Source organism: Lutra lutra, chromosome 16 (assembly GCF_902655055.1).
Source record: "Lutra lutra chromosome 16, mLutLut1.2, whole genome shotgun sequence".
Classification (NCBI taxonomy): Eukaryota; Metazoa; Chordata; class Mammalia; order Carnivora; family Mustelidae; genus Lutra; species Lutra lutra.
Window position 1 is genome coordinate 40,738,216 of NC_062293.1, and position 13,018 is coordinate 40,751,233.

The window sequence follows — 13,018 nt, forward strand, 5'->3', positions numbered from 1 at the left end:
GGCCTCTGTGGCCAGAGTGAAGCCGGCAGATAGCTCCTGACTGGGCCCTCTTCCTAATACTCGGGTGCTTTATTGACCAGAATTCATTAGAACATAGACCTCAAAAGATGAAGGAAATAACCTTACCTGGAGGTGAGGTGGTTTTCCCATCGGCCATAAATTCCTGTCTTTCATACTTAGCTCGAATCCACTGTTCCTTTAACACCCTAAGAAGAGAGAGCCTGTGGTCAATGGTGTCTGAGGCACCCCCTTTTCACAGGGTGGGGGCATCCCAGCAGCTGCCTGGTCAGACCCCCCCAGGGCCACTTAGCTTCAGTACCATAACATTTGGGACTAAATCTCTGTTGGGGGAAGGGGAAGACTCCTGTGTTCTGTCGGATGCTCAGTGGCATCACTGGTCTCTATCCTCTAGATGCCAGTAGTACCCTCTCCCCAGTTATGATACCCCAAAATGTCTTCAGGTATTGCCAGTGTCTCCCGGGGGAAAAATATTCCCCCCAAGGGGCTATCTGAAAACCACTGGGTTATTCCAGCCCCAGCCCAGCTTTCTAGATCAACCAGCTCCCCTGGACCATCTATACCGCCCCCTCCCACTGCACACTCATCAGCTGAAGCCAGGAGAGTCCAGGACCCTCCTCCTGTGGCTTGCCCATAAAATCTGGGCCTGCTGCACTGGACACAGCAGTGATCTTGGGGTCCAACCACCTGGGACCTGCTCCTCCTCTCCTATTTATCCACCATGGGACCCACAGCAAGTTGCGTAACTCCTCTGAACTTGGGGAATATGTCAATAATATTACACCTACCTTCCCCTTGGGGTTGTTGAGGGGTTTAAATATATATGTAAAAGGATCTGGTACCATGATCACCACATAGCAGGAGTTTAATGTTAGCCTAATGAGTCACATGACCCCTGCAGAAAACGTATTTCAATTATTTGGTTCCCTCTTGCCTTTTCCAGGTAAACATTCTAAGGTTCACGTGACCTTACCCAAGAACCACAGGGAATGACCCGGAAGTGGGCACCTGGCCCGACCTGGATAATCAGAGCTCTGCCCTGAGCTACTGGAGCAAAAGGAGCAAAACCGAGAGAGGGGTGGACTGGAAGCCCTCTCTCCGTCAAGCTAGTAGCTGGAGCCAAGGATCTGGAGCCAGGGACCCAAAGTGGCCTTGCTCCCAGCTACACAAAAGAAGCCTGGCCATTTGAAAGGGGCAGAAATGAGAACCAGAAAGAGAAGGTAAGAGGTGTTTGTGCTGCTGGCCTGCCCGTCCTGAGGGGGGCTCCACCTCTGTCCCTCCTAAGGTCTGATCCCTAGAACCTACAACTCCCCTCGTACCTAAGCTGTGATTCTGTCACTTGCAACCAGAGGCCCCACTTAATGCACAGCCCTCACCCCCGGCACACTGAAGACAGTCACAAAGCCCACCGCGGCACCCTGAGCCACAGGATCAGAGCTGGGAGAGGGAGTGGAGACTGAGGCCTCAGTCCTGGTCCTGGAGGTGGGGAATTTAGAGGACTTCTAGAATTCCAGGGAGGAGGCCATTTGTGTCCCACTAATAGGGTGTAAGGTGAGGGGCTGTGGTTGGAATCGTGGAAGTAGTGTCTGGAGTGCTGGCAGAAAGCCCAACACGTAGTAGGTGTTCACCAAATGTCTGTTCCTTCCTCCCTGCATCAAAGCAGCAGGGAGGCAAGGGGAGCCAGACCCTCTTGAGGTAAGCCTAGCACCTCCCTCAGCCGGGCTGGGGACCAGGCAGCATTCCGAAGGTGACAATGAGAAATGAATTAAAACTAGCCTATTGGGGGGCACCTGGGTGGCTCGGTGGGTTAAAGCCTCTGCCTTCGGCTCAGGTCATGGTCTCAGGGTCCTGAGATTGAGCCCCGCATCAGGCTCTCTGCTCAGCAGGGAGCCTGCATCCCCCCACTCCTTCTACCTGCCTCTCTGCCTACTTGTGATTTCTCTCTCTGTGTCAAATAAATAAATAAAATCTTCAAAAAAAATTTTTTAAAAACTAGACTGTTGGGTGGCCTGTGAGACATTTCACATAAATTATCTCATTTATTCTCTACCACCATGCCACGACGGAGGCATCATTAACTACATTTTAGAGACAAGAGAGCCATGATTCAGAGAGGTTTGGTAACTTGTCTACCTTCTCACAGCTAGAGAGTGGTAGAGTCAGGAAACAATACTGGTGTCCTCTGAGTAGAAAGCTGTGTCCCCCCCACCCCCACCCCACCACTCCATGCTGCATCAGCAGCCTCTGGGTTGTTTTAACTACTGGAAAATGGTAGGGTACTAGGTACAGTTGTATAGTTTGCACACTGTCCAAAAGCTTCCTGCTGAGGCTAAAGGACAATGGCGACTGAAATGTAGCCTATTTCCTGAAAGCCATACCCTCACTGCCAGTGAGGCTGTACCTGCCCAGAGGGTATGTTCTTCCTATTTATTCCAGAATGGTGGCTGGGGGTGGATGAAGGGAGGGGGTCACTGTCTAGCAGCCCTGGCAGTGAGCCTGAGTCCCTGGAAGGAAAGCTAAGGTTCAGGCAGTCAGTCCTGCAGAGGCTGGGGTCACTAGGTACCAGGGTCACATGGACCCTTCACATCCAGGGGACCTGAAACCTCCTGTTGCTTCCCAGATTCCCCCCACTTATATTAGATTTCCCCAGTGCCCTGTGTCAGATGGGCTAGTTGGTCTCAGTTCTGTCTCTATGAGCCTCAGGAATGTTATCTATTTCATGGGGACCATGCCAGTGTTATCTCAGAGCTGTTGAGAGAATTAAAGACATGAATGCACACAGCATTTAGCACAGGGCCTGGTACATAGGCAGAGTTCAATATATACTAGTGGCTACTATTATTTTTATGGTGATTACATAGGGATCTGGGGCCAGAAAGCTGCTTTGGAGCTAGGCTGAGTTCAAGTGGGACAGTCCTGGGCACAACACTTCATAGGAAATAGCTGAAACACACCTGTTCTACTAAAATACCAGTGTCCCTCTTCGTTATCGAGTTAGCTACCACCAGTAGGCTATGAGAACATCAGAGGCAAAGGGGCGGTCATAGAGAAAATGCCCCATATCACAGCTGTGGAAACTGAGTCCCATTGAGGGGAAGTGATAAACCAAGGAATAAGGGTAGAGGAGGAACTGAGCTAGGTCTAAGTGTTTTCCATGACAGTACCAAAATGTCTTCCCGGGTCCACCAGGTACATGGAAAAGACCACCAGAGACAAAGGGAGGGGAGACCAAGAAATCACCTACTCACAGGCAGTCGTTGGCCTGGGGGACATAGTAGAAAGCAGGGACTCTGGCTTCGTACTTGGCCTTCACACGGAGGTTCCCATTGTGGGTCATAAACTGCAAGACAACAGCAACTTGGGGTAATATTAGAACTTGAAAAAATGTGAAATGAAACCATGGTCTACCCAGAAGGTTGCTCTTCCCACTGGCTCCGAGGCTGAGTCAGGAGACACTCCTACTGGAATCTGACACTTCCCATTGGGCTAGGTTATCCATGCTGCTGGGAAGCCCCAGCCTGGGGCAATGAGGGGCTACAGCATACCTCATGTAGGCAGAACACTTTACAGTCCTTCCCCATTAGTTCATTCCATCTCCTCGACAATTTTAATATTGCCATCCTCATTTTAGAGGTGAGGAGACGGGCTCAGAGAGGTTAGGCAACTGACCCCAGATGACGCAGCTAGAAAGTGAGGAGCTGGGACTTGAACCCAGACCTGTCTAACTCCAAAATTCTTTCTCCCACCCCCTCCCCAGATGGCCAGGACCACCAGCAGCTATGTGCAGGAGACAGACATAGCTGGAGGATGGAAGAAGTCGGAACTGGCCCCCTTGAGTAGGTAGGTCAGGGTGATCACTGGGGCTCTATGAACACCTGACAGACCCAGAGGCAGATATGCTAAGAGTGGCCTCAGCCAACAGTTACCACTCAGGAACAGAGCTGGCATATCTGGGGTGAGGGCACATGTGGGAAGAAACATCCGGTTTTTAATTTACATCCCCTGAGTAGAGTGAACCCCATTCTCCCCCTCCCCCAGGGACTCTAGACTATGACTTGGGATTTGCATGGGCTTTGGATCTCAACAGAGCAAGTTTCACATCCCAGCTGTGCCACTGATTCACTGAGTGACCCTTGGACAGTACTGAACCCCGCTAAGCTTCAGGGATTTCAACTGCAAAAATGAAGAAAGTATAATAGGGGGGTTATAAGGGACAAAGAAACAATCTTCAGGTCTGCCTGCTGGTTTACCAGCTTCCTATCTTTCTCCTGCACTAGAACATCATCTCCACGTGGGCAGAGACTCTATCCTATTCACTGCTCTTTCCTAATACCCAGCACACAGTAGGCTTACAGTCACTACGTGCCTGACGAATAAAGCATCTAGCAGATGCCTGGCACAGAGTGGCCACTCAGGAAACACCGGCCTACTTTTCCAGTAGTCCTTGAATTCCTCAGCCAACCAGCACAATTTCGAACAGCTTCCTCTCTGAAGGTTTTCTGGCCAAAATGGTATTATATCATCCAGGCTGATGGTGTCCTCCATCTCCATAGATGTTTGGAGCAAAAAGGCGCTCTTCCTGGCTTGGGGTGATGGGTGGAAGGGAGACTATAGACCATGAATTAGTCTATTTCTGTTCCAGTCCAGGACTTCAGCTAATGATACATAATGCCTACAAATGTAGGCAATGAGCCTACATTTCATCCTTACATGAGCTGATTGAAAGAATAGTTGGATCCTTAAAATACAGAAGTGGAAACTGAGGGAAATAACAAGCTCAGGGCCTTGCACTCAGGGTCTCTGTCTAAGCCAGGACTCTAATAGGCTGTGCTTTCTCTTGCTAGTTACTGCTTCTCTCTGGAACTCAGTTTCCTCCCCTATAGAGGAATGGGGCTACCCACCCACCACCTCCACCCCTGCTCTGCTGTTTCAAGGCTCTTCAGTGCCCACCCCCCCTCACTACCTCCACAGTACTGTCATCCCAGAAGTCAAGTCTCACGGATTTAATTTTGCTGATGTCTGGGAAGTTGCGGTGGACACCAGAGCAGTTCAGGCAGATGAAAATGCCCAGCTTGTAGGAGGCCCAGTCGGGATCTAGGGGCAAGAGGGTGGAAGGGGAGTTGGATGGAGAGTTATGCACAGAAACCACGGCTGGGCTGGGGGTGCTGGAGAGGCAGGGCTAGGCCATTAGGATTCCTGGGGCCCTGCCCAGCACTGCCCATGTTAGGAGGCCCTTTTCTCTTGGTCCCCCCACCTTGGGTGAGCTAAGATACCAACATTCAACCTTCTGGTCAGCCCACCGGCCAAAGCACGGAGGCTACCAGGATGATCTTGGAAGGAGTCTAGGGATGGGGTGAGGGCTGAGACGAGCGCAAAGTGGAAGTGACAAGACTCCGGGGAACCGAGAGGAGAGTGCAGAGGAAGGGGCCGGCACTGGGGCGCCTGGCTGGTGAGGTGCAGGTGGGGAAGTCGGCACGCTGCGGAGCAAGAACTTGGGAGGACCCCAGGGGCTTCCGGCAGTTGATAAGGGAGCACTAGACCTTCGGGAATCTGGGACCCCTAGGTTTGGGAGATGTTTGGGTCCGTGGGCGTGGGAGGTGGCTGGGTCCGAAGTGACCATGTCAGGGACCGAGGTCCGGGTGGGTGGGGTGTCTGGTGGGGCAGGCGAACCAGATGGTCAAGGCATCCGAGTCCCGGGTCTAGTTATTGGGTCCAAGGATATGGAAGGGTCGGTGTCGGGGTACACAGTGGGGAGGTCAGGCGGCCTGGGTTCGGATGGGCTCGGCAGCCGCTGTGGAGAGCGCGGCTGAGGGCGCCAGACAGACATTGGCGGTCTGGGTGGGCGGGGGCCTGGGTCCGAGGGTGTCAGAAGAGCCCCCGCAGGGGCCCGGGACAGGACCTGGTCTGGAAGGAGGAGAGGAGGTCTGCGGGCAGGGGTCGCGCTCCCGGCCCGCCGCACCCTTACCCGCCGCCCCGCAGTCGGCGCAGTGCGCGTTGCCGGTGCCCGCCGCCTGCAGCAGCTCCAGCAGCCGCTTCTTGTTTCGCTCGCGGTCGCCCATGGCTGGCCCGGCGGGCTCAGCGGGGCTCAGCCCTGCAGCCCCCTAGCCCGCCGACCGCCCAGGGTGCTGAGCTCGCGCGGGCAGGTGAAGAGTGACGCTGCTCCACCGCCTCCCGCGCGCCCGCGCCGCCTCCGAGCGCTCGCCCCGCCCCTCGAGCCTTCCGCCCCGCCCCCGGCGCGTGCCGGCCGCCCCCGCCCCTGCTCGCCCCGCCCTCCTGCCCCGGCTGAGGCCCGCCCGGCGGGGAGCCCCCCCGAGCGCGGGCGGGAGAGCAAAGCCTGGCCTGCCGCTTGCTAGTTGCGGGACTGTGGACAACCCAGTCAGCTTCTCTGGCCTCAGTTTCCACCTCTGCTAAAGGCGAGTGGGGGCAGGTCTGCGTCTCTGGGCTTCTTGGAAAATTAGACAGGATCTAACCTCCGGGAAAGCGGTCCATGGATGGAGCGCTGACGTCTACTTAGACATTCCAAAGCTACCTCCCCAGGAAACCCTCCTTAATACCCGGCTTTGAGCAATCTCTCCAGCTTCTGGTCCTTCTGGAACCTTGTTATAGGATCTGTCCCTCCCTGTGGCCCTGAGCACTTTCTATCTACGTTGCGTTACAGTTATTTATATATTTATGTGAATCCTTCTATCACCTCCGACACACACAAACGCCACTCTAGATAGTTTGATGTCAGTAGCTTTATATCCGTAACCCACGTAACTCCTGGAAACAGCACCTGCACATTTTTAGAAGCCCACTGAATTGTTGCATGACTGTGTTCACCAGGAAAGTGTGGTTTCACCAACATGGACTCCACTAGGTGTTTTTATCTGTAGAGTTCCATCACTGTCAGGTGTTGGCAGGGCTTACCTGGGCTATCCCTCCACCATTCCTATCCCTCCTTGACCCTTTTCTCTGTGGTCCAGGGGCACACACTGCAAACACTGGCCTTCACCTCTGCAGGTAAACACCCATATGTCATATGCATATAGCTTTATGCACAAAGATGTTAGATTTCCATCCTGATAACTGCAGCTGATGGTCTAGCTGAACTGCCTGTATCCCCAATTCCACATACATGCATGCACACGTGTGAATCCATAGGGCAGCATGGTGTAATAGAATGAATCCAAGAATACAGGCGTTGAATCTTGGCTCCACCACTTCCTAGCTACATGGCCTTGGGTAAGTTCCTTCACTTCTCAGAGCCTTGTGGTCCTCACCGGTAAAAGGAGGATCTGGGAAGATCCACTGATCTTCACTGAGATGTGCCAGTACATGTGTGGCACACGAAATTCACAGAATATGGGGTGCCTGGGTGGCTCAGTCAATTAAGCGTCTGCCTTTGGCTCAGGTCATGATCTCAAGGTCCTGGGGTGGAGTCAGGCATCTGGCTCCCTGCTCAGTGGGGAGCTTGCTTCTGCCTCTCCCCTCTGTTCATGCTCTCCTGTTCTCTCTCTGTCAAATAAGTTAAAACAAAAAAAAAATTTTTTTTTCAATCCTCAGAACACGGTGGCTCCTTTGCTTTCCCTGCTCCTCTGGTCAGCTTGTGGGACCATCCTGTGGAATGCTCTGTATCATTTCCCATCTTCCCCAGCAGGGAGGAGGTCAAGCCTCTGGGCCTGGGAGGAGGGGGACATTACCAAAAATAACCAGCCAGGAGAGTCTCCACTGAGGGGACTGAAATCTAGCCCAGGGGCAGCTCCAGAGGAACCAGAGAGGGCCCAGAGAGGGTCAGAGGGCATGGGGCTGTCGACCAAACAGGCTGAAAGATGATTCATTTCCGCTGCTTTAGATGAGAAAAAAAAGACAGAAATAAATCTCCCAGGAGACACATGGGAAAGGCGAAGTGGGGGAAGTAGGGAGGCAAAGAGGGGACAGGGCAAGGACGTCATTTCTCTGCTGTGCCCCTGCCAGGGCAAGACCCTCAGCCTTCCTGGTTCATGCACCTTTGTCCCGCTCTCCTCTGGCATGACGGAGGTCCCACAAAAGCCAACCCAGCAAAATGTATCTCCTGCATGGTGAAGAATCAGAGGTTGAGAGATTGCTTTAATTTGGCCTCTTCCTGCCCTTATTTCTGGAAATTTCCATTTATAGAATTCCAAGTCTTAAGGTGGAATTTCAGGCATTCTCAGAGACTAAATGAATACATAAATATTTAAGAAATAAAAGGCACGATTGTATTTTGTTTGTAATGGGTTTCTTTCTCTGGGGCAGGTGAGGGTGATAATGCTGATTAACACTTAATTGACTGTTTCACACAGAGTTTCACACCATTTGATCACATTTGAGGTCCCCGACTGTCCTCTGAGGGCAGTATGCTATCCTCAGAGGAGGGAAGTTATCCAAGGTCAAAGAGCCAAATGGGCGGAACAGGGGTCTAAACCTAGGTCTTTTGGTGTCCACCAGCCCCAGGACGCCAAATCCCACAGGACAAGCCTGCCTTCCTGTTTGTCCTCACATTCCTGGATTTTTTTCCCCCTTACTTCTTAAAAACTGTGGTAAAAGCTCTATAACACACAATTGCCCTTTTAACCATTTTTTAAAATTTATTTATTCATTTGAGAGAGAGAGAGAGAGAGAGCACAATCAGGGGAAGAGGGAGAAGCAGACTCCCTACTGAGCAGGGAACCCGACCTGGGGCTCTACCCCAGGACCTAGAGATCACGATCTTGGCTGAAGGCGGGCATCCAAACATCTGAGCTGCCCAGGCATTCTGCTTTGAACCATTTTTAAGTGTACAATTCAGTGGCATTGATTACATTCACAATGTCGTGCGACCATCACCACTGTCTATTTTTACAATTTTTTCATCACCACAAACAGAAACTCAACAGCCCAGTCATGGGTATTGGACACAATCAGCGTTCCGCTCAGGTCTGTGTTCAGGAACCAGAAGCTACTCCTAAGGGAAGAAGAGCACTGGGCCAAAGACTGTAGTGACTGGGATCAGGGGACAAGCTGTGAGGGTCAGGGTGGGCTGAGGCAGCCTCCTTCATGGGTTCAGTCTGTACAGTAGCCGCAGGGGTGAGGGAGCAGTTCAGGGCCTGGGACAGAGTGTCCTCATAAATAAAGCTCCCAGGGTTCCTCAGAGCACAAACATCCAGCCCTGCTCTCAGGGTCACTGTCTGCTGAGCTGAGCCCAGCCGCCACAGGGCTGGAAGAAAGCTTTCAACCACATTCCCAGCCCTGGACTTGGCTCAAGATCCCTGGGGAATAAATCACAACCCCTTTGAAAATTTAAATAATTATGTTTATTAGATTATTTTTAACTACAATTACAGGAAATTTGGAAGATACAATAAAGAAGGAAGAAAACAGCACCCACGAGTATAACCATCACTGATTCAGGGATTGCTGTATGTCAGCCATTATTCCATTTAATCTGAAATAGAACCCTGAAGCATAAACTATTTTATGCCCATTTTATAGATGAGACAACTGAGGGCCCCAGAGAGAGTTTTAGTACATTTGTCCCAAGTTACACAACTGAGATGATGCATCCTGGATGATACGTAGTCTGGAGCTGGGATTTGAACCCAGGTCTGCGTGGCCCCCTTTCATCAATATAGTAGGTTGATAGCATGAAGTTGACCTACAAAAATAGTAATGTCATGCAGTTCAACCTAGTATTATTCTTTTAATAGTCCTACCACCAGTTTTTAAAAAAAATATTTATTTTTGAGAGAGAGCTCATGTGCAAGTAAGAGGAGGGGCAGAGGGAAGAGAGAGAAAGAATCCTCACGCAGACTCCCCTCCCCCATGAGTGCAAAGCTTGATACAGTGCTTGGTCCCAGAACACTAAGATCATGACCTGAGCCGAAATCAAGAGTCAGCTGCTTAACCCACTGAGTCACCCAGGTGCCCCTCTACCAACAGTCTTTCTTAACTTTTTCCTAAATTTTCTTCTGGCCACTTATACATATATATTTTTATATCATCAGAATCATATTTTTTCATACAATTTTATGTCTTTTTTTTTAAACTTTCTTTACATAATGTTTCCTATCATATTGTTATGGGTGCTTCATGATACCATTTTAATAGCTATCTAATAGTCCGTGAGAGATGTATATTTCCTTGCTGTTGGACATAGATTGTGCCTGCTTTTTTGTTGTTATACGTAATGCTGTAATAAGTATCTTTGTGCCCAAAGCCTTTTCCTCTCTTTAATGCTAGTGTCTTCAAGCACCTGAATCGCCTGTAACCACTCACTGGTTTCCTGGGGTCCCCTTACTCACCTAAGCTTCAAGGTCATGTGTGTTGTATCATCTGTGTATCCCAGCAGCACCTGCCAGTGGTGTAGCAGGGATTCAAAAAATATTTGCAAGTTAAACAAAGAAATGACTATGGGTAAAAAAAAATAATAAACAACAAAGCAGAGAGGACTTGGGATCACGAAAGTGTTTCCCTTTGGAATGGAAGTAAGAGGCAGGCGTGTGCAACAGCGGAAAATCAAGCAGCCAGGCAAAAGAATCTGACCAAGCTGACCTATTTCTTTGTATATTCACTATTAATTTGTCTTTGATAGGAAGCAGCTAAGAGCCCAGAGGGACTCCTCACTGCAGGACTACCAAAGTGTTTGCTCCTTTCACTCATTATATATTTATGGGGCATACACTATGTGCCAGACACCGTTATGGGTCCTGGAGATACAGAGCTATAAACAAAGCAAAGGGTCCTGCCTTTATGCAGCTTACCTTCAAGTGGGAAAGACAGATATACCCATATACAATATGGCACCAGAGTAAAAAATGCTGTAAAGGAACACAGTAAGGGGATAGAGAAGGTTAGAAGATGCTATTTTGATAGAGAGGTCAAGGAGACCCTCTCTGAGGAGGTGACATTGAAGCAAAGATCTGAAGGAAGGGGTTGAGCCAATGAGGCACCTATCAGGGGAGGGGGCGGGGAAGAGGGTCCTAGGAAAAGAGGCCAGCAAGTGCAAAGGCCCTGAGGTGGTAACATGCTTGGGGAGTGCTTTGTCCACATCCTTTGAGCACAGAGTGGTCCAACTCCATGCTGTTGTGCCTCGCTCAAGCTGCTTCCTCTGCTGGGGCGCTGGGTGGCTTAGTTGGTTAAGTGGCTGCCTTTGGCTCAGGTCGTGATCCTGGAGTCTCAGGATGGAGTCGTGTATAGGGCTCCCTGTTCAGCGGGGAGTTTATTTCTCCCTCTGACCCTCTCCCCGCTCATTCTCTCTCTCTCTCTCTCTCAAATAAATAAATAAAATCTTTTACAAAATAAATAAAAATAAAAAAAATTAAAAGCTCCTTCCTCTACTACCGCAGCCCCCTTCTCCTCTACCCCACCCTCCTGCCCAGCCCCCACTGTTCTAGCAAACTCCTGCCTCTATGTCCAAATTCAAATCTTACTTCTTACAGTTTGTCCTATCTCCTTCACCTATTTTCTCACAATGTTCATATTTCTGCTACAATAATCATCACATTGTCCTATGATTTTTTAAAATTTATTTTGTCCCAGTTAACAGCGATCTTGTTAAAAGCAGATTGTCCCATTTGTCTTTATATTCTTGGTGACTAGCAAGTGCCAAACCCCAAAAATGTTGGTAGATCTATTTACGTGAAACGTCCAGGACATGCAAACCCAAAGAGACAGGAAACAGATTCCTGGTTGCCAGCGGTGGGAGCTGGCTTGGAGGGTGGGGGGGTGGAGCATGGGTAGGGGGTGGGGCACAGAGAATGACTGCTGAATGGGTACAAGTTTTCCTTTTAGGGTATTGGAAATGTTCTAGAACTATTTAGTGGGGATGGTTGCACAACACTGTGAATGTACTAAATACCACTGAATCATACACTTTAAAATGGTTAAAATGGGGCTCCTGGGTGGCTCAGCCAGTTAAGCGTCTGACTCTTAGGTCTTGATCACAGGGGAATAAAATGGCTAAAATGGTGATTATTTTGTTGTGCGAATTTTGCCACATGCCCCCCCGCCCAAATATTGGCTGAATTGGGTGGAAATGAAAGCCCCATTATTACAGGCAATCGGGCGTTGTGGGGTTTGCATTCTGAACAAAATATAAGGAGTTGAAACATCCAGTTGTGAATTCTGAAGAGCCGGAAAAGTAAGTCAGGAACTAACACATCGTAATTAGGTGGTTACATTTTATAACATTACCTGGAGCACTGAGTGAGAAGTTAGTCACAGAGGTTTACTTGCAACTACAATTTAAGGGGTTAGGGTGACATCTGTTGGAAATGTGGTTTGAATGTCGGCATGCTAATCCTGTTGAACTAGAGTTTTTAAAAATTAGGCTTGAAAAGCTAAAACTTCAATTTCCTTTAGCTATACCTAAATTAATCACATAGAGGAGTATTTCATTTTTTTTTAAGATTTTATTTATTTATTTGACAGATAGAGAGAGATCACAAGTAGGCAGAGAGGCAGACAGAGAGAGGAGGGAGTCAGGCTCCCTGCTAAGCAGAGAGCCTGACGCAGGGCTCGATCCCAGGACCCTGAGATCATGACCTGAGCTGAAGGCAAAGACCTAACCCGCTGAGCCACCCAGGCGCCCCTAAATTCTACTCCTGAAACAAATATTATACTATATGTTAACTAGAATTTAAATAAAAATTGGAAAAAAAAAAGATAACGTGACATGTTATTGACTTCTGTCTATATGACAAACTTATGAGATGGTCCTATTTTACAGATAAGAAAATTGATAATACCTTTGTCCAAGGTATCACAGTAGGGGAGAATCAGCATTTCAACCCAGGTCTGGCTGGCTTCAAAGCCTGTGTTCTCACCTTCATGCTGTATTATAATAATTCCTAGTCTTCTGGGAGTCCCAGGCCTCGTAAGAATAGGATGAAAGGTGAGAAGCAAAACACATTGAAAATGTTGCCTATGATCTCAAAGAGGTTTTGACTCAAGAATGCCTGTCTTACTGCCTATTTTAAAAAAGATTTTACCTATTTATTTGACACACAGAGAGCACAAGCAG

At 49.4% G+C, this 13,018-nt stretch overlaps 1 protein-coding gene across 10 annotated transcripts in view; it reads right to left on the reverse strand.

Annotated features, from left to right (window-relative positions):
* The window catches only part of ADAP2 (ArfGAP with dual PH domains 2), a 31,000-nt gene extending 24,808 nt beyond the window's left edge, over nucleotides 1-6,192 (reverse strand). For 8 of the 10 annotated variants that reach the window (XM_047709118.1, XM_047709115.1, XM_047709117.1 and 5 more), the window contains exons 1-4: nucleotides 5,984-6,192; nucleotides 4,982-5,112; nucleotides 3,267-3,358; nucleotides 127-206 (exon numbers count right to left, since the gene is read on the reverse strand). In XM_047709118.1, coding sequence (XP_047565074.1) covers nucleotides 127-206; nucleotides 3,267-3,358; nucleotides 4,982-5,112; nucleotides 5,984-6,077 — 397 coding nt within the window. In that variant the 5' untranslated portion in view covers nucleotides 6,078-6,192. The remainder of the gene's footprint in view (nucleotides 1-126; nucleotides 207-3,266; nucleotides 3,359-4,981; nucleotides 5,113-5,983) is intronic. The other 2 variants (XM_047709113.1, XM_047709119.1) reach the window with 2 other exon arrangements.
* Nucleotides 6,193-13,018: the final 6,826 nt, after the last annotated feature.